General features: G+C 39.1%; 1 protein-coding gene across 4 annotated transcripts in view; it reads left to right on the top strand.

Moving 5' to 3' along the window:
* Positions 1-21,638, top strand: part of LOC108239660 (dipeptidyl aminopeptidase-like protein 6) — an 87,796-nt gene that overhangs the window by 21,869 nt on the left and 44,289 nt on the right. Inside the window, exon 1 of one of the 4 annotated variants that reach the window (XM_017422527.3) lies at positions 10,372-10,471. The exons of the other annotated variants lie outside the window; for them this stretch is intronic. Coding sequence (XP_017278016.1) covers positions 10,430-10,471 — 42 coding nt within the window. The 5' untranslated portion in view covers positions 10,372-10,429. Of the gene's footprint in view, positions 1-10,371; positions 10,472-21,638 lie in introns of those variants that run through there. 4 annotated transcript variants of the gene reach the window in all.

Genomic DNA, 21,638 nt, shown 5'->3' on the forward strand with positions numbered 1-21,638 from the left:
ATGTGGTTTGTCATTGATGTCTGGTATCTTCACAATCTGTATGGGCGCCCTCATTAGGTTCAACATCAGGCCACTGTAACATCTGTAGGCCCTACATGCTGGACGATGACACAATAAGACCACCAGGCCTCATGCAAATCTACAAAATGACCCTATCAAACTCCATAAAGTGATTGTAATACTGTCTGATGCTACAAGGCCTTCCCTTACTTATTTAACTGTATATCAGAGGCTCCAGCAACTGGCTGATAACACTATTCCTCCACTCATGATGCCACCCCTTACTGTATACCCTCTGGTACCCATTCTAGACCTGGCAGCTCATAAAAATCAAATCATTTACAAAGCTATCGCCGGTCTGCAAGTGTATCAAATTGCGTCTAAATTAGATTGTTCCCTCTGGGTGCCTAACTTTTTTTTTTTTGTAAGTGAGTGTAATTCAACTCTCTCATTGAGATTCAAACTTTCTTCATTTTAAAATGTGGCTCCTTATCCTTCTTTAGTAGAGAGTTTAAGTGGAATCCTTTTTACATTTAGCTGCAACATGGTTTTGAGTTTTTTAGACTCCTAATCTGTCATTTATTTTAAATGATAGGAACACTTGAAGAGAAACAAAGAAGATTTTTAGATTCTTATAGAGCCTAGATTATGTCAGAATAACTAAATAAATCGGTAATTTCTATATTTATATTAGCTTAGTCTACTCATATACAGTATTTATATTTTGTACATAAACCAACAATTGTGTTGTTGTTTTTTTCCTGGAAAGAGCTTAAATGAACTCTCGCTACTTATTGAGGTTTTGTGAAGACAACTGTGCATTCATCTGTTACTATTAGTAGTAGTCATTAGTGAAAGCTCATTTCCCACAGGGCCCAGCTTAATCTCAGAGTGGCGTATTGCATTTTTATGGGGTTTTATCCCTAGAGACTGCTTCCTTAAACAATAAAGTTTCACTGAAAAGGCCTTTTAATTTTCCTTTTAATTGGCCGTTCCTGCTGTAAAACTAGTCGGACTATAATGAAATTGTACCTGATAGTGTAGCCATTTTATATTGGGATTTCTGAAAGTGGAGGATGACCAGATGAGTGGTTGAAAGACACAGTGTATTACACTTTAATACAAGATATGTATGATTAAAGGTGCTAAACAAGTGTCATTTACAATAACACAGATAAAGTGATATGCTCCCTGAAGAGGATGATGACAAAAAGCAGTTTTGGTGTAACTAGGTACAGAAGTTCAGAGACAAACACAAAGATCTGTAGGTTTTCTGAGCTCCCATTGTGTGCTTGGGATGTTATCATTCAATTTTAGAAAGCATTCTTCAGCTTCTATCATCTTTTAATTAATTTAGATACGCTGTGTGTCCAGAAAATTGTAAAAAGAGGAAAAAAAATAAATCCTTGCTGAACTGCAGGAAAATAAAAGTTCAAAAGAAGTGAATCATAAATCTACCTAAGAGTTTCACTTGAATGTGAAATTTAATTCACATCAGATAAGACTGCCCAGGGCTCTCTCTCTCTCTTTCTTTAACACACACACACACGTGCGCGCTTGATGCCGATCCTAATTCTCCTGCTTTGAAATACTTCAGATCGGAGGAAGTGAGTTTGGCCCGACTCCCAAATCTCGGCTCAGGTCTGTGCTGCCTTTGAGGTCCGTGGCTGAGATAAATCAGGCGGACAGAGCTCAACGAGAGCAGGCAGATAAAAGAACGGGGGGCAGTGAGAGTATTAGGCCGCCCTCATTATCTCTGCAGCAAGGTTAACAGTTTTCTTCAGGTGACGACTGTTCACTGAAGGTTGCCTCTGGACTTCCTGCACTAATCTACAATGATCGTGTGGCCTGAGACAACAAATCTTATTTAACAAAGAAGAGATAGCTCTACATGTCGAGTATTTGGGCAGTATATGAACTGAGAGCAGTTATGGTTACACTTCTTTAATATTTGAATTGCAACTTTAAATAAAAAATTTAACTTAAAACATATTAAAAAATGTGGAGCTGCCTGATAGGTTAGGTATTTTTAATGTTTTTGAAATTAGGTACAAACAGACAATAGATGAGGATGACATTTTGATACAAAGGACATGATATTACATACTTGTAGAGAAAAAAACTATTTGAAGTTAAAGCCGGGTGTTTTTAGGTTGACACTCGAGTGTGAGGGGATGACCTGTTTTATTTCAACTATCTTTAGTGGATTTTTGCAGTGATTTTTTATAACAGTGTGCCATTGGGATTACAAAATGTTTTCTGAGGGTCTCATATAGGAGACATGATGCAGAAAAAAAGGGTTGTTGATGAGGAATGAGTTGCGAGCTAACCTTCAAAGTGTTTAGATTCCACAAATATGCAATGAGATGGATTATCAGATGTGGAACTGAAACAAGGGTTTGTATAGGTCTGCGAGTACATTTCTGTTTAACGTTAACCATTCCTTGAAGGAATTTATGTCATCCACCACCTTTTATGCCAGAGATTTAAGCTAAGATCATCTTTACATTGAAAAATTAGGCAGTTGTGGCTTTTTTTGGTCAAACCCTGAAAATAACATCAGTCTCAGGTGATAATCTGTCAGTGCTTGGAGTGTGTGTTGTGAATCACTCTCAGGTACTACCACAACTAATTTAAGCTCTTTAAAATTAACTGAGGTATAGCCATTTTTGTGAAGGCCAAGGTTGATTAGAGTGGGACTGACCTCAAAATTAAACCACGTGTAGATGTAAAGCAGTTTCATTGAACCTGTCCAGTGATTCTTGAGACATTGTGCTAACAGACAAACATGGTTGACTCCAACAATTTATGCCAAGGCCTCGATGTTGTGCAATATGTTCTGCTCAGAGTATGTGTTCTGGGCAATGCTCATCTACTACTACATCCAATTTTAGCTCAATATCAGTAAGACTGATGAAGTTATAGCCATTTTTGATTGCTTTGCTGTGGCAGCAGTCTTGAATTGGTCTGACTCCAAAATTTAATCACTTGTAGATGTACATCCAATGATTACTTCCTGAGATTTTCATTAAAATCTATCTGGTGGTTCATGCCATATTTTGCTGAAGGTACAGATAAACGAACACATGCACAGACACGGGCAAAAACATTATTACTCCACCTTCGTCAGCGGGTGATAAATAGGAGGTCTAGCAAATACAGTTTTTCTGTCTGGCTGCTCCGCAGTGAAAGGCACAGAAGGCAGACACGTTGCCACCCAGTGCAGCTCCCCCCCTTCAGGACAACAAAACATCCTCAGCAGGACTTCCTGCTCCACGTTGCCATGGCTGCAAAGGTGGGGAGGGTGAGGCTGTAAGCTGCTCGCCGGTGGCTCTGACTGCCGTCTGGAGATGACGCAGCTTCCACCATGCACAGAAGAACATATTGTCCGCAGTAATAATCACGTGAGGATTATTCTGTTTGTGGCGCCTAATGGATACTGACCTTCACTCGTTTTTATTTTCCTTCAGTCCTGCTGACAGACAGATCCACCATCGATCCATGTGTGTGTATGTGTTCTCTTTTGCTCCAGAGAGCATCTCAACAGGTTGTTCATTCCCTGCCCAGCGCCTTGGTGCTCTGTTGACACACCATCGATCATCCCTTGCTTCACTCCCACCCCCCACACCTCCACCACCACATCCACAGACCTGCCAACAGCAACTCAGCCTCCTCACTGTTTGACTGTCCCTCCTCTGTTTTATCATTTACTGTTATTACACAGGCTGACAGTGGGTATTAGTCAGTGTTTAACTACAGAGAAGCCTTATTACCAGCTGATGATGCTGAGTTTTAGTCTCATGTGGCAGATTTTCTTCTCTTATGAAGCAACACACACACACACACTCTCTCTCTCTCAGCTGTCATTAAGCCTCCATGTGGATATTTCAACATCACTTTCATTCACATTACATCATAAATGCTCTTCACTTTGTTGCATCTGAGCAACGACTACAAAGTTTGTGGTGGAAATTAGAAATTCATGTGCAAAAACATTAACATTCTCCCTCTTTTCATTTGTGATTTTAATCCTAAAGATGCCACTCTCATCCTTTGTTTGTTGTCACTTCAGTGTGGATCTTAAAGATTTCTCTTGCTTTCAAGTCCATCATGAGTTTTCAGCTAAATGAAAAACATCTTTTAACCCAGCTCACTTTTTTTTCTTTTATGTTTATTTTTTATTTATAACCTCAGGGAGCATTTCAGTTTCTCCACTTTGAAATTAAGCTTCATTAGCTGCACAAATGATCATCTCTGGTGCTTCTTATCCTCTGTTTGGCAGAGTAACAGTTTTATTCAGTGTGCTTTTTAATGACATTTAAACAATTTCTATAGGTTTCCATGCACTGTGTCTGCTTTGCCACTAGAGACTGTTGTGTTCCAGTCATTGGGCTGATTTAACTCTGTACTATATGCAGCAATACACTGCATGTAATAATAAGGAAAAAACCTGTCATATATTTGCATTAAAGAACAAGGAAAACAAAAATTATTTGTATTATACATTTAAAACAGCTGAAATCAAACAAAGTGCTTTACAGTCTGGCTACATACTAAAATAATAAAAGGTAATGTGAAAACTGAATGTGAAATGCAATAAATTAGTATAAAAATCTAAAATCAATACAAATAAAATAAAATGGATAAGAACAATTAAGGCCTCATGCTTTACTTGAGTTGAAAACTAACAACAAACAAATTAGGTGTCACAATTAATAGTTTAAAAGAGCCAAATAGGCACGCTGGAGGCAGATTTAACTAGATATTTTAATAACACTGTAAACCACTTATTGTTAAAACAACAGTAGCGTATTGGTAACAATCATCCAGTAGCTGCTGTTTTCCATTCTTCAGTAACTTTACATTAAAAAGTGAAAACAGTACTGTGAAACAAACTGCATTATAAATGTTTTACTGTAAAACTAACTACAGAATATGAATAACTTATTGTTAAAGAAAACAGTATAAAACAACTATGAATGGCTACTGTAGTTTGTGTTACAGTGCCTTTAATAGGATCCATTTCCCTTGAGCTTTTCCACATTTTCATAGGAGTAAAACTAAAACAAGATCAACCAGAACAGAAACATCAGTTCTAACACCATTAGGACAAGATGAGTCATGAGCAAATATTTAAATATCTTTGGACACTCTTTGGAGAGGTAAACTAATAGGTCTGGGGCAGCCGCTGAAACAACAGACAAATAGTTCCCTCTTTGTTTTGATCTGGATCTAAGAGGAGCTGGATGGATAACTGCAGTATTTTTGCTTTGGCATGTGGGAATTGAGAAATGTGGGCAAATACAATGAGGCCAAGTCACGGAAAACTTTAAAAGTAAGCACAACTGATCCAGAGACAAACATGAAGCCAGGGAATCGAGGCCAAGACTGGAGTTGTGTGTTTATGCTTTTTTTCCCCCCACTACCTGTTAAAAGACGAGCTGCTGTATCCTGAGCAGAGAAGACTGAGACGACTGAGACGGTGCAGAACAATAGTCTTGTTGAGAGGTGATAAAAAGTGGATTAAAAACTACGTCTTGCATCAGCATCAGAAGCAGAAGCAGCGTTGCTCCTCTGCATGTCTGTGTCACTAAAGTCAAGCAGCTGGCAGCGCTGACAGCGTCTCGTCCCGATCCGAGGAGAGGGTGACAGTGGCACGTCCCACAGGGACTGAAAACCACCAACATCAGACACGCTGAGGCATTGCTTTGACCTGAAGACACACATACAGACCTTTTCCTGTCAGAGTCATCAACGCAGTGTTTAATTCTGACATTTAATTCAGCGGGGTGAAAGGTCAGAGCTAACATTTTGATTACAGACGTTGCGACAGGAAAATTAACAGGTGCCTTTCAGCCATGAGCAGGCGATTTATTTCATTCGCCATTAAAGATTTAGACCCTCTGTGCAAAGATTTTGTGTTGCTTGTGCTCACATGGGTTTTTTTTTCTAAAGAAAAAGAGGAACAAATTTTCAATAACACACACAGATGTTTGAAGCCAGTGCAGGATATTCCTCTGTCAGTGAGAATTAGCGCAGCAGAGTCGGGGCTGCTTCTTTTTTCTTCTTAAATTCCTCTCACATATTTTTTTTCCCCCCAGTCTGAGACCAGGCAGCAGTAATCTGTTGTGTCACACAGGCAGATTCTCCTATCGACCCCGCCATGATACAACAGCAGCAAGCCCCCAAGAGACACACGCACGCAAGGTTATGATTTAACGGAGATAAAGACTCATGCACGCACCGATTAAAGGCTGAGGCAAAGTCAAGAGGGTCACATTGCAGGGGTGGGAAATCATGGTCTGAGGGAGCAACAGAAGCAACATGTCAGTGTTTACAGATTGCTTTCAGTTAAAGAGTCACTCCAGAGAAATGATGATACCTAAATGGCTTCTGATGATATTTCTCTGATGCAATGACTTTAATAAAACCTCAGTGTTGAAACACCTTCATATATTTCTCTCAACTTAGAAATTGATGCATGTGAAAACGATTGGAGAAGGAGAATATTGACTGCTGTGTTGCACAATTTCTTCTTTTAACACTGCTGACCGCAGAGGGCCACTTCAGAATAGTCCAGTGTTTTGTTCTTAGCCATTATTTGTGTTTTTAGCTGTGTGTTTTGGGTCATTATCCTGTTTTGGGGACGCATGAACTGAGACCAAGCTTTCTGACACTCTGCAGCACATTTTGCTGTAAAATGCCTTGATAGTCTTGAGATTTCATTGGACCCGGTCCAGATTCAGATGCAGCAAAGCAGCCCCAGAACAGCACCGAGCCTCCATGTTTCTCTGCAGGTAAAGTTTTTTTTTGTATCTTTCATATTTGGCTCCGTGAACAAAGAGCTAACGTGAGTTGTTGCCAAAAAGCTCATCTGTCCAAAGGACATTTTCCCAGACGCTTTGTAGTTTCTCAATATGCATTTTGGCCAAACTCAGTCTCACTCTTTTCTGATTTGGTGTCCTCTTCAGTCATCCTACATTAAGTCCACCATGTCTCAACAGCCACGGATGATGCGACCTTTGAGTTCTCCTCTAATCTCTTTGGAAGTTGTTCTGAGCTCTTTGTTACCATTTAAATTATCATCGATTTTCCTCTTGCGGCCACGTCCGTGGAGGTTGACTACAGTCCCGTGGACCTTAAACTTCTGAATAATCTGTGCAGCTGTAGTCACAGGAACATCAATCTGCTTGGAGATAGTTTTATAGCCTTCACCTTTAACATGCTGCTCAATAATTTTCTTTTTAAGCTCCGGAGACAACTCTGTCCTCAGTTTTCTGTGCTCCATGTTCAGTGATACCAAGCAGCACAGTGACTAATTTTCACTTTTTAAATAGGCAGACTGACTGATTGCAAGACTGAAGTCATCTGTGATGCTGATTATAGGACACACCTTAGTTTAACATGTCCTTGGGGTCAAATTAGTTTAATGTTTTTTAGGGGTACCAGTCTTTTTGTTAAGGTCAATAATTCTGTTGAAGTAAAATTCAAAAGCAATGACGGATTTTTATCAGTTGATTTTCAGTAACATTTTATATTCTTATTAGTTTTATCAGTTTCAAGTTATTTCAGTGAGGTTAAAAGCAAATTTAACCTCATCTGTAACTATCTGAGAACAGAACAGTTTCAGTAGTTCTAAATGACAAAGGGTTTCTCCAGACGTTGGACTTTTCAGCTGCTGGTTCAGTTTCTTTTGTGATCAAAATTTTCTCAGGTTCAGCATGAGCAAGGAGGGTAATAACATGTCCCCCTTCATTTTAAAAACAGGGTTTTAAGAATGTACATATGTTGCAGCCACTTGTTTGGGCTTTTAAAATGTCAAATACCTGCTTGGGGTTTGGGCAAATCACATAGTTTCATGCTAAATGCATCGCCTGGGAAAACCTGCACAACTTTAAAGCTCCTCACTGTGTCACATGGTGGCAGAGAAACTGGGATCTTTTGGCTGAAACGGGTTCATATGACATGTAATTGTGGTTTCTGGGAACAGAAAATTGTTCAATATATCTATAATTTAAGATAAAATATGTAAAACATGCAGTTCACACCACTAAAACCATTTTTTTACACAGGACACATAGTTTTATCACCTCAAATAAAAGCTTAAGTCTGTTTGGACCGCTGATTCACAGTTACACAGGCCTATTTTTATCCATAATGAATATATTTAATGACACCTCTTTAGCAAGTTGAAATGTCTAAAGTGTTAAAAGTCCATCTGTTGGTTTAAATGATGCCACGTCTGAGAGAGACAGGTCTCTCTCCTGCCTCCAGGCTCTGGTTTAGCCTTCTGATGAATAACACATGAGATGGGTCTTCATGTTGCGTCCTTGTTGAACCTTTGTGGGCATTCTGGTCCTCAGATGAGCAACAGGAAGGAGAACGTTGTCCCCGCAGACATGAAGGTGAGTTTACGCTTTGTTCCTATTAAACTGAGAAAAAAAAGGCTATTAGGCGGTTTGAGTTTATTTGTTTCTTCATATATTTATGCGTGCAGATGCACATGAGACCAATCTCATTGTTGAGAAGTTTTTATCCTGATAGGTAAAGTTTGTTCTGTGGGGCTTTGACAATACAAAAAAAAAAAAAAAAAATCATTGCTTCCAGTCAATATTTCCTTCCTGTTCCTCTGAGTCAGGAGTCTGAATGAAGTATGGAGCTCAGGGGATGGGGGTGGTGGGTACCCCAGGCTGGGAGTGGAGCAGTGTTCAGTGTGGAGCAGAACCCAGATGAGGGAGATAATGATTGTTTGGTGACGCGGAGGTGGAGTGATTCACCGTTGTGGAGCTGGCAGCTCGTCACACGGTCCCCCTGAACTGTGATGATTGATGTTACTCCCCTCGCCAGATTGGCTGCTGCATCATGGGAATACATACTGTATTCTCCAATGCTGGATTGTTTGTGAAGACATTCTGCAGCACTGACATTATCACTTTAAACAAACATACACATCTTATCAGTTTGCCCTAAGGGCGTTACATCTGTCTGTCTCTCTGTTGCTGTTTCTGCTGTGCTGGAATGCCATTATCACCCGCCGCCGAAGGCAAAGGTTTACGGATGTTTGTGTGTGTTTGTGTGTCTGTCTGTTAGCAATATTTGTCCTCAAGCACTGGACCAAGTTCTTTTGAAACTTGCACAAAGTAAACATTGGATGAACATCCACAACTGATAAACTTTTGGAGTCAACTCCATTTCAGATGGCCGCCACAGACGTCTGTTGTTAGAAACACAAAAATACCTCTAACTCAGTCTGTTTTAAAGATTTTGACCTAAAATTTGGTGTGATAGTAGCTGAGACTGAACCCCATCCAATACTCTAAGTGCTAACAGATTCTGTAAGATCTTTGATTAAAACTTTGCCATTATGACAGTATTTTCATAGAACCTTTACAACATTAGCAAACATACAACTCAGTCCATATAACACATACATGACCAATAAATCCCACAATATCTGGCACGAAAGGCAGCGGGCGATGTGCATTCCTTCAATGAATGCTTGGCCTTTACATGTATTCTGTAATCCAAGCCCTAAAACCTGTTTTTTTTTCTTTTTTTATTTGGACTAAATGTAATCCCTTTTTGAATAGTTTCTCTGTGATTTTTGGTTAGAACAAATGTTCTGCTTGCTTTGTTTTTTTTTTTGTTTTTAATAATTCATGAGCAAAAGAAGCTTAGCAGGAAGCCTTCACGTTACACACTGTTTATTTTTCCTGCTAAGCCTCTGGAGGGAACGGATCATGTGTGACACCTTCCAGGTATCAGCTCCTCTGGGTGCCCGACATCCCTTAACACCCACTAAAAGTTCATCAGCCTTCAGCTTTTACTGTTTGAGACAAAAAAATAAAATATAAAAATGTGGTGCTGTAGGTAAAGCACTCAAGGCAGAAAAGTACAAAGGAAACTTTATGAACATCCCTGGTGGAAATGCACCATAAATTAGCCCGTCTCTGTGTGCGGTGTGTAATGCTGATCTGTGCTAAAGGCAAGATGCAGCTAATGGCCCAGGTAAGTGGTTCTGTGCTGATTGTTGTGAAGGGCCTGGGCGCTCTGGCAGCATCTCTCACTCTCCTTTGGGGTTGTGTTGCAGGAGTGCGCAACTGGGAGATATTCCCCTCAGTGATCTGACCTCCTCTGCTGCGACTGTGGAGGTGTCGGGTTCACTGTCTTTGCTTGAGAATTCAGGGCAGCGTTGCAGTTGGAAGAAGGCCGCGTCCACACACACACACGCTCGCGCGCTCGCGCGCTCGCACGCTCGCGCGCGCACTTATGTACGCTGCACTTGTGCTTTTAATGCATGGAGTGTGGATGCTGACGGTGGGATTTTTTTTTCCTCAGTGAGAGCTGAGGTGTGTCTCCTTTATGACTTGGTCATTTTTCACTGAATCGCTCTGCATCACATCAGCCCGCATCACTTCGCCGGGGCACAATGAAAACACACAAGTTGTCCCGGGTGGAGAAACTCTGGAAGGTGAGTGGTACATCTTTTCAGGGACAAATGTTTTCTGAGCTTCTTTTAAATCGTCCTAATTATACCCCTTATCAATCTGTTATTGAACACTTGAAGGGCTTGTTTGAAGAAAAAGAAGACCCATTGTAGGAAGCGTCGTGGTTGCCTATTTTTTTATTTAGCTTAAAAAAAAAAAGTGATGATATAATGAGTACTTTCGATGACAGCCCATATTGTGATTGTTGACGTTGGTGGACTTTAGCACAAAATTATAGTTTTTAAAATGTTAAACCTTGTCAGCTTGTCTCTGAGGATGTGCTGATGGCTAACTTCTTGTTATGATGGGATGTTAAGTTGCTGATTACAGTTTATGCAAACTTGATTCAATATGTGTATTACTTTTTAAGCATTTTAGGAGTTTTATCTATAAGTGCTAATATTTTTCCTGATAAATTTGCTTTTCAAAAAGTTAAAGCAGATAATACAGACAAAATAATCTTCCTGCACTTCTTCTGGCGGCATTAGTTATCTTTAAGTAAAGAGTACACTGAACAAAGTGCCTTCTCACTCCCATCATGCATTATTAACTTTTGTACAAAGGTTTTGCAAATTGAAGTGAATTTCATATGTTGTAATGTGCTTGAAGCAAAAGATTCTGAAGAGCAGCGAGTTTGTACGTAAGAGGCTTCACATCTTTGGTGTTCTGATCTCCTACACCTGATTGTTAGGGTCCGGGTTTGTCCCATACATGTATCGTACCGCTGAAACAAAAAGATGGAAAGTAGGATAGTTCATCGTCCAACATCCAGACACAGCTTCCCAAAAAGGTTACATGAAGCTCAAATAAAAACAGAGTTGACGCAGAATGAAATGGGCATTTCTCTGCTCCTCATCAATTTTGCTTATTTAGTCAGTAAATGTTAGTTTGGTAGTAGCCAGCCGTATTTAAGATGCTTATGAAGCTGTCTGTGGTTGGGATGCCCAGGTCCAAAGAGGTCGCAGAACTTTAAAGTATCTGGAATCCTGTGGTGCCCATTATTTCAACAAAGCAACACTGAGCATGTTCTGTTTCATATTTCCATGACTAAATGGCAGTATTTAGTGTTTCCTCGCCTTCCATGTGACATTTTCAGAGAGGCAATAATGTTTTTGCCAGTGTTTGTGGTAACATCAGCAAAACATCTCATGAATTTGTTAACGGATTGAAAAAAACAAAACAAGCTCTGAGAAAATAATCATCTAAAACTGGTTAGAAATTTAGAAGTCTGTCCCATTCAAGATGGTCGTTACAGTTAAGATACGTTGGCAAAAAACTAAAATAGTTATAACTCAGTCAAGTTTACAGAGTTTGAGCTACATTTTGGTGTGGTAGTAGCTGAGAGTAATTCACAACACATACTTAAAGCACTACATATTACACTTTTTTTCTATCGCTTAAATTTTTGGCATTAGCTGCTGGTGTCAATCCTGTTTGTCTGTAAGCAAAATATCTTATGCACTACTGGACAGATTTTAATGAAACTCTGAAAGTAAACCTTGGCTCTTGGCTCTACATCTAAAATTTATGAACATTTGGAGTCAGCTCATTTCAAAATGGCCACCACAAATAATCGACTGTAACTAACATTAAAGTGGTTAAAACTCAGTCAGTTTTACAGATTCTGAGCTCTGAGTCGCATCTTGCGAGATCCAACAATACCGCATGAGGTTTATTACAAATATCTAAAACTTTGTTTTAGTTAAAAACTCTGACATGGCAGACTTTAAAGTTCGAATATATTGTGCTACCTTTATTTTATTTTTTAAACAACTTTATTTGTAACTTTTTCAATTGAACATACAGGCAAAAGATAAAGTCAGAGAACAGAATCTTCACAAAACATAAACAAAACCCCGTTCTCAAACTCTCTCTGAGGAGAAATGAAATCCACAGGTAACTGGCAACTATAAGAGACATTTGGAATGATGATAAGACTTGTGAAACAAGAATTCCTACAAAAAAGTGGTTTTGGATCTTCTCACCTTTAAAATTTTTAAGTATGAATCAACTGTTTATAATCAGTTTTTATCATCTGATGATTAACTCTATAACATCCTTATTAATATAAACAATTTAAATTATGTGTTTGTTTTATTTTAAGAAGTCACATCAGATGTGCAGACTATTTGTAGTGTCTTTGTGCGTCATGGAGCCGTCACCAGCAGGACCTAATTTAAGGCGCAGTAGTACAGGGATCAGGTGTTGGTCGCCGCACTCTGGAGGTCAGCAGAGGAAAACGTTTCACTCGGATCTGCACAGCGAGTGGGGAGGTGATAACTGTGACGCCATCTGCTTTTGGTAAACCCATCCAGCATCCTGAAGTTTTAAAACGCTGCTGAAGTTTGTCACACAAGCCATCTTAACATTTCCATGTTTGTTGTGTTTCAAAATCCGATTAGTGCCACTCCTTTTGGGTCAGGACTGTTGGGCTGATCCTCCAGTTTGATGCAAATTGAAGTATTTCAGCAGCTGTTTTGCTAAATTTTTATCTAATTTGGTTGTAAATGTCATGCTAGAATATTCAGTTTTAGTTATATAACTTTTTCAAAAGTTGATGAGGCTTAAAATAGTAGATAAACAAAAAAAAACTAGAAAAAAATGCATTTTTTGCACATGAAAATGAAAATTGCTGAAATTGAGTTGTTAAAGCTAAAAGAAGCAGAACACTAGCTAAAAGCTTTTAAAAAAGCTAAATTTACCTGAGGGCCAAAAACACCAAAATGGAAGCTAGAAGTATCAAAACACTAGCTAAAAAGGTCATCTGCAAGCTAAATCTTGCAAAAGATTAGCTAAAAGCAGCAAAATACTAACTTAAAATAGCAAAGGCTAGCTAAATGTAGCAAAAGGAAAGCTAGAACCTAAAAATATCAAAAGGCTAGCTAAAAGCTAAACATAATAGATTGGTAGCTAAAAGCTCAAAGCAGCAGAACTTCAGCTATAAGTAGCACAAGAATAAAGTTTTATTTTGAAAGTTACAAAAAACAAAACAAAAATTGCAGCCATCTCCTGAATGAGCAGAACATTTTAGTATATATACACTTAAAATAGCACAAAATACGCAGAAGTAATTACATCGCTAAAAAGGTGTATAACACAGCTGTAATTGTATTAAGTATAATTATATTTCACATCCCTCTAACACAACCTTTCACTGGAGTCAGTGCTGTGTTAATCTTTTATTTTTCTTCCAAACTGCACAATAAACTTTAAGCTTTTGTCTCCAAATATGCTTTTCTTCAGATTAATTTGTTTTCCTCTGCAGGCTAAATTCATGATTCGTACTAAACGGATAAATGTAAGTCAGGAATAATTGAAACTTACACACAAAGGGGAGTTTGTGTGAGTTTTCCCTCATGAGTCTAATGAATAGAGGCAGAGAGAATAATTAAACATAAACTAGATTGGATTTTTTTATTTTTTCCCCCGGTCAGGGATCCTAATAGACGGAAGAGCAGCCTGATGGTGAAAACCTTTTGAGAATCACACCAAACGCTGCAGCGATATTTATGCATGCACGTCTAATTTGCTTTAATCGCTTCTAAATTTATCTCTGCTACACAATTCCTAAAACTAAAGCAGAGCAGCATTGATATATTAATTATCATTTGCTCTGATTTGTTTCCTTCTGACTCACCCTAACTTCGACCTTTGTTGATTCGATCGTTTGTAACTCCCTGTGAGTAACCAGCATGTGTGCAGAGTCTTTAATTCTTTCACTGCAGTCTTTTGTCTCCAACAAGTTTTTTATTTAAGCAGCTGCCCTCTAGCTTTAACTTTCAACTTTCCCTTTTCTTTTCTTGGTCTTACGGCACTCTTGTAAGCCATCGCCGAGCAAAGAAACGGTCCACGAGGCTCGTAAGTCTGTTTTTTACGACGACTGGATCAGCAGATAATGCTTGGTAAATCCGTGCTGACTCACTCAGCTTGTCTCGTTTTAATATACGCCACATGCCCGCGTACTAATAAGCAACTTTACTGTTACCTTGCTGGCATTTTATTTCCTTGTTTCTCTGTTTCATTCTTCAACCCTCAGCCCCTCATCAGTCTGTTTGCTCAGTGTTTCTCCTCATATTTTGCCTCCAGGCGCCAGCAGGGTTTTGGCAAAATTACCACAATCTTCAAAACCACACATTTTATAAAGTGGAGACAGGAGAGACTGAGATGTTTTCTTTCCAAATATTTGGGTAAGATAATGCACACTGACAACAATTATAGCTGAAGGCCTAGCATTATTTGAAAGAATGGAGAGATTTAAACTGTAGTTATATCATGTTGAGAAATGATGGAGTGGTAGCCTTTTTGGTTAAACCTTAAAAGTAATGGTTCACCCAATCTCATGTGACAATTAAGGTTATTTTTCCAACCTTATTTGTAAATTATTAGTCAGATTAATTGCATTTAAAGTGTCTGGAGGCCTATTAATGGATAATTAAAGAGACAATGTTACACTCATTTCTAGATAATTTGATGGATTATTGAGATAAACTGTTTTTGATTTAAAGTATGAATTTTCTCATACTTCACATTGCTGTCTTCACCTTCCATCTAAAGTAGTTATTTTTCTCTTTTACGGTTTCTTGAAGACCCCTTTCCTCCTACCCCCTGCAGACAATTACCCCTGCTGATAATTGATTAGAAAAGGTGGATCCTGAGGGAGTTCCTTGCTTTTTGTTTGAGGATTGCCAAACTTCCTTCCATCCATCCATCCATCCATCCATCCATCCATCCATCCATCCATCCATCCATCCATCCATCCATCCATCCATCCATCCATCCATCCATCCATCCATCCATCCATCCATCTACCACTTGTTCCAGATTTGGGGCAGCAGTTTTAGCAGAGAAGCCCAGACATCTGCCAAACTTGTGACTTGGAAAATATCAAGCAAATGTGTCTGTTATGTAAATACAGTGTTTCTGTGGGAGGCTTGGAGCTTAAAAATACTTTTAAGATGGCTGTCTTAAATGTATTAAGTAACAACAGACATAATTCTAGAGATTCTTTCCTGGACCTTTGGTTAAAGAAGTGGGCTCCAATCCTGGTCCTGGAGGGTCACTGTCCTGCATGTTTTAGGTGTTTCTCTGCTTTGACACACCTGATTTGAATGACTTAGTGATTAACAGGCTTCCGCAGAACTTGAAAACCTGCTGAAGAGCAGAGAAACAACTAAAACATGCAGGACAGTGGCCCTCCAGGACCAGATTGGACACCACTGGGTTAGAGTTTTCTTGGTTGTGAGTCATGCCACAATCTTCTGACTCCGCATCGCCCCGTGAAGATCTCGTCCTGTAAGCACTGAAAGTTTTAGGAAACACTGTTTTATCTTGGAAATAATAAGAGACGTCTTTGAGTCTCGTCTGGGGGCCACAGAGTTCTGAATTTATGACGAAAGCTAAGCAGCTTTGAGATTAAAAGTTCAGTCAAATGTAACTCCAGGAAAAAAAAAATAAAGGTCTTCTCATCGTTTAAATGGACCACAGAGACTGAATGTGAGAGTAGATTATGCTCTAAAAATGTGGGTTTATATTATTGGTAGCTTTTTTTTTTTTTTTAATTTTTTCCTCATTTTTTTAAAATGTGCAGTTTTACTTTTAAAAAAAAGGATGAAAAATCACATTTTTCATCCTCTGACAGTATAATTTTGTTAGGCATTGATCTGCATGGACTTTTTACTTCTGTTTGAATGTTGAAGCATTTAATGGAAAAGTTGTTTTTTTTTAATTCAAAGAAGCTCTGTGTTGGTTTTTTTTTTCTTTTATCTCCAGATCATGCTTTTCCTCAGGAGAAAATTGTGTATTAAAGGTGCTGCAGCTTGATCAGGGCTGCAGAATGAAATTATTTTCATCTCAAAATGTGATTGAAAACACAGCCATAATACAAACTAGTTAATGAGACTTGAATGTCAAAATGAGAGCCAAGTATGACAAACTAAAAATACAGATGTTGCAGTTCAAAATGGCTGTCTATAATCCAAAATTAATTGTAAGTTTGCAAGATGTGCAGCTACTGAAGATGCAGAAGCTCCTTTTTTAGACTCAAAATGTGTTTAGTGAACATATATATACGGCACATCATCATTTTTATAAGTGATGAAAAGTTTTCGGTTTGTATTTCTCTCTTATGTGAGCCCACAATGCGGACTCAAAAGATCTCTCAGTACAAAAACAAAATCTGCCCATTGTTTGGTTGCAAAATTCTGCAGAGCATAATGATGCACAGTCAGTTCGGGTTCAGCCAAATGCAGCTGAAATGCAGCAAAGTGAAATGGATGAAAGCTAATCGTTTGTTCCAAAAAGGACTAAAACACGCAGTGAAAGCAGCACAGATGTTTTGAAGTTGAGGGAAGGAGCATTGTTCTAAAAATACAACTGTGGAGGACAGAAATGAAGGTTTAACAACTCAGATATGAATAATAATCGCAGATCCTTGCAGGAAAAGCTAGTACAACAAGAAAACAAAAAGTCCAGCTGTTCCTCAGGTTTGGATGATTCAAGAATTCAGGCAGGCATTTCTTTCTTTTGGAGGAGTGTTGTGGAATTTTCTTTAACAAGAGGACAACGAAGAGTTTTGTCTTAGGATAATTTATTTAAGCTATATAGCTGAGAATCACTGTGCTGAGGTGAGTCAACAGAGTGAGTCTGAAGCTTTACAGATAGCTCCCCCTTCTTATACCATTGTAGGATGAGGAGGGGTCGGGGGGAACAGAAGGGTCAGATAGCTGATCACAAGGGGAGGTAACCCAGGAACACATCCTTTATAAGCTTGTAGGCACATACTGGTAAATTTCCATACAGTCAGGAGGGGTCAGGGGGAAACAAAAGGACCAGATAACACATACATCCTGGCACCCTATAGGGATAAGAATAAAGGCATTCCTAACTAAACTAAATCATGGTGGTCACATGCAGCAAGAATCACTTAAACAGTATTTTTCCCATTACAAGAGCATCTTATTTGTAGCTAAATTATAAGATTTTATAGCCTCAACTTCAAGCAGGTAATTCTGATATTAATGACGTTATATGACCTATGTACACTTCTATAGACAACAAAATGAACCCCATATGAGTTATGTTTGCATTAAAGGCTTAACTGTCCAGGCTGATGTATTGAACCTTTACTGTAACTTTAAGTCAGTATATATTCTCGTATGTGTGTGTGTGTGTGTGTGTGTGTGTGTGTGTGTGTGCAAACAGTTCCAGACAGCACCACGGCAGATTAATTGTTTCCTGTGAAAAGACCTCTCTTGGTAAAACACCAATAATGAGTCTGATTAAGGACTTGAGCACTTGTTAATTACCCCTCTGTTGTGTCCAGGCGGTGAAAAACTGCTTCTGGCTTCAGTCTGAAAACTTCCCAGCCTCTCGTCGCGCCGCCACAGACGGAGGCGTGATTTCATGGGCGCAAGCGATGACCCAAGCGTACAGTAACGATCGGTGATGAACTCCGAGGCGTCTTCTATGATTGAACGGACGGAGCGGAGCGAGGGAAAGGCAGACAGCTGCACTTGGGGCAGGTGCTCGGACAGCTGAAGGAGTCATGGCAGGCCTGAGGGCGAAGGGGACGTGACTGATGGCAGAGCTGGTCGTACTGACAGCAGGCAGCATGGCTGAGAGGGAACAGCTTGTTTTTTCTTTTTGTTTTCCTTTTTTTTTTAATCAGCAGCCATCGCAGATTGATGTGCTTCTGCTGACAGGATTTGTTATGAGCAGTTAAAATGTCATTCACACTGATGTGGTTTTATTTCTTTTACTTATTCTAAAATCAATCTTGAGGGGTCACCCTGCCTCTGCAGACTCACCAAAAAAAAAAAGACCAAATTTTACAATATTTGATAGAAAACGTATCACCTTGTTGTAGTTTTCTTCCCCTGAGTCGAGTGCTAAATCTGTCTGTTGAGTTATTTTTAACAGATGAAGATGATTTCTTTGTTTCTTCTTCTATTTCCTTCGCTTCAGCTGCTCGTAAAAGTCTCCTTACCATCAGCTGGAGCGTAATTTTTGCAAAGCTGTTTGCAAATTCTGGAAAATCAAATCGCGCCACTCCCAGTTGCTCCTCTCCAAAGTGGCTCCTGTAAAGTTTCGGTATTGATTGTGCACGTGCAGCTTTGCATTATTGCTCTGCTGTAGTTAAATTGCCGATGTGCAGCGTCAGCAGGGGAGCCACAGAGGAGCCTGATCCTGGAGCTTCTGTCTCCACGCTGTTCCAACCGCTCTCCTGTTACCTGAGACAACCCGTTTCTGGTTTGGTTTCTTTTCCAGTTTGACTCTCGCAGCTCGAATATTTCAACTTTCCTTTTAACTGTTCAGTCAAAAATCAGTTTCTTATATTCAAACACACGCGCCATCCTGTGTGCTCTTCGTTTAATCTCCATATTTTCACTCTAAGCGGCAGTGTGATACACCTAAAATGTGCAATTTGATCCAATTATTTTAGTTCATTTTTCACGACAGGGCTGAATGATGGTCCAGTTGATGCCAGTGAAGATTCAGCACTGATCTGGTGTCAGCCAACAAAATGCCAGTAAACTCTAGAGAAATACACTGACAGCTGATACTGCAAGCTGTGTTTCCGTAGTACAGTAAATGTCAAACACAGATTTGTCTCGGAAAAATGTATTCTCATTTATCTTCTTATTCTGATGCTACATGTATTCTAAAACTATAAATGATCTTTATGATAACGGAACTCAAAAACATGTTCAGGTTGAATTGTATAAATGTGGCACGAGTTACCAAGTGACAGACAGTAAAAAAAGACAGAGTGGAAAAGCAGACATTTATTGTAAATACTTATTTTACCGGGTACACACCTAACTGACTTGGGCTTGTACTAGGTACTAAGCTCCAGGTTTGTGTATCTGTATGTACCAGGTACATACATACCCGGGAAGTAGTAACTATGTGCTAGATACATACAAGGTATGTACCAGGTTAGTACCAAGTACCTGAGAAGTAAAAAGGTACATATCAGGTATGTTATAGATGTGTTCTTATGGGGTACATGCCAGCTACGTACATGGTATTTATCTGTTACATATGTATGTAGTAAGTAGTAGGTTCAGTATGTACCCAGTAAACACCCAATAAGTACCACATATGTACCTGTTAGGTGCTAGGCTCTGACAAAATCTTCTTAATTCCACACATTCCTGCTGCTTCAGATGCAAAATTAAACCTTATTTCGTAAAACAAGCTAATAGAAGTTCAGTTTCTGTTTCTAAATACTATTATGGGATACATTTTCAACCTGTGCCCCAACTCCAAATCTACCACAAAGTTGTCTTCTCTCTGAAAACATCTGCACAGTTAGTATTCACCGCAAGACCTGCTTTGCATTTGGTCGCTCAGGTGTTGATAATAATATTTGTCTGCTTTTTATCGACAGAGCACTTATTTGCTGTTTGGATGCTGCAGATGAAAAAAAAAAAAGATGTATTTTTTTGTAAACAAGGGGTGGAGGATAATGCTTCTCCACCTGGCATTGTTAGCCTCAAGTGGCTGCTTCGGTTTTCTGCTCTGCTGTTGAGTGAGGGCAGCTGATAATGATCAGTTTTCCAAACAGTGGCAGCTGTTGACAGTCAGGTACATCGAGTTTTTCCCTTATTTTTTTCCCTTATTTTTCTAGACTGATGGCTGTGATTGCAGATAAATGAGGTCAGGGGTTTAGAGCATTTCCAGCTTTTATTTTAATGACTGCATGCCCCCCCCCACTATGCTACTATTGAACTAAAATTTGTTTAATTCTGATTTATCTGAAACAATGAGGAGGAGGAAAAAATGAAAAAGAAATTAGCTGCAAAAGAAACTCTGCTTTGACGAATGTGCTTGTTTGAGTTTAATTTAGAGCGCCATGAAGATGTCAGATAAGCAGTGATCACTGGGGGGAGCTAGCAGGCAGAGGAAGAGTTTCAGGTTTATTGGCAGATCCATAAAAAGCTGACTGCTGGTCCCCTGGAAACAAACACATCACTGATAACTTCAGCAAGAATGCATTCAAAGCTTAATGCTTTTTTAACTTTGGCAGGCAGGATTTATTTAACGAGCTCTGCCTGGAGATGCTGCCTCACGGAACAGACAAATAATGAAGCTGAATAGACATGATCACGTAAGCTAATACAAATGTGTTTTTTAAAGAAAGCTGCTCTCATTCATTTGACTTCCCCAGTTAGTTTGTTTTTTTTCTTTTTTTGGAGCATAATTGCTGCTAGGCATCTATGTCTAATCTGTCATGACATTCACTCTTTGTTCCTCTCACCTCCTCCTGTTTATTGAAGCTCTGAAAAAGCACTCCAGACCCTGGCTTTTTGTTTAAAGCCAAATTTGTCTTGTAAATTGTACCTTTTTGGCTTTTACCTTATTGACGCCTTCCGCAGTTAATTTTCCGCGGAGTGCTACCCTGTCGGAGGTGAGATTTAATCTCCTGGTAAATGGCTGCAGAAAGTCTGTTAGGATGGATGAAAACAGACGACACAGAGAGGACGGAGACCGTCACACGTCTGGGATTAAACAGACGTTCAGCTCAGAAGTGAGACTTGGCGGAAAGTTGTGGAGCTCCTCGAGGACACGAGGCCCGAGTGTCGAGACTGATACTGTGTGCTGTTCTGCCATGAAAACATTTGTTTCACACAAAACAAAACAAAACAAAAACTCTCCCAAGGCACATGTTTAATTGACTTAAATAGAGAAAGATATTTAAGTAATGACTGATTCTTGCAGATAACTTTTTAATCTAACACTTGAAAACACAACTTGTTGAATGAAAACTGAAATTAATTTAACTCATTTTCAGTCAATATGCAATATGTGTTATTATATAGCACAACTGTAAAAATATATTTATTATCTGTAGTGATTTCTTTAAGAATGAAGCTTTTAAGTTGCTTTAAAGCTCAACTTCTTTGACTTCAGCTTAACTGACTTCAACTAACTTTATATTTTTTATTAAATGAACCAATATATCTTTTGTCATGTTTGATAATATAAGCCTTATAGTTATTGCCTGCTGCCTAAAGACAAAAAAGTGGGTGATAATGTTTTTGACAGTGTCTGTGTTTCTGCATGTGTCTGTTAGCAAACAGATCCACTGGATGAATTTTAATAAAACTTTCAGGAAGTAATCATTGGATCTACCTTTACAAGATTACC

The sequence above is a fragment of the Kryptolebias marmoratus genome, linkage group LG20 (assembly GCF_001649575.2).
Source record: "Kryptolebias marmoratus isolate JLee-2015 linkage group LG20, ASM164957v2, whole genome shotgun sequence".
NCBI classification, from domain to species: Eukaryota; Metazoa; Chordata; class Actinopteri; order Cyprinodontiformes; family Rivulidae; genus Kryptolebias; species Kryptolebias marmoratus.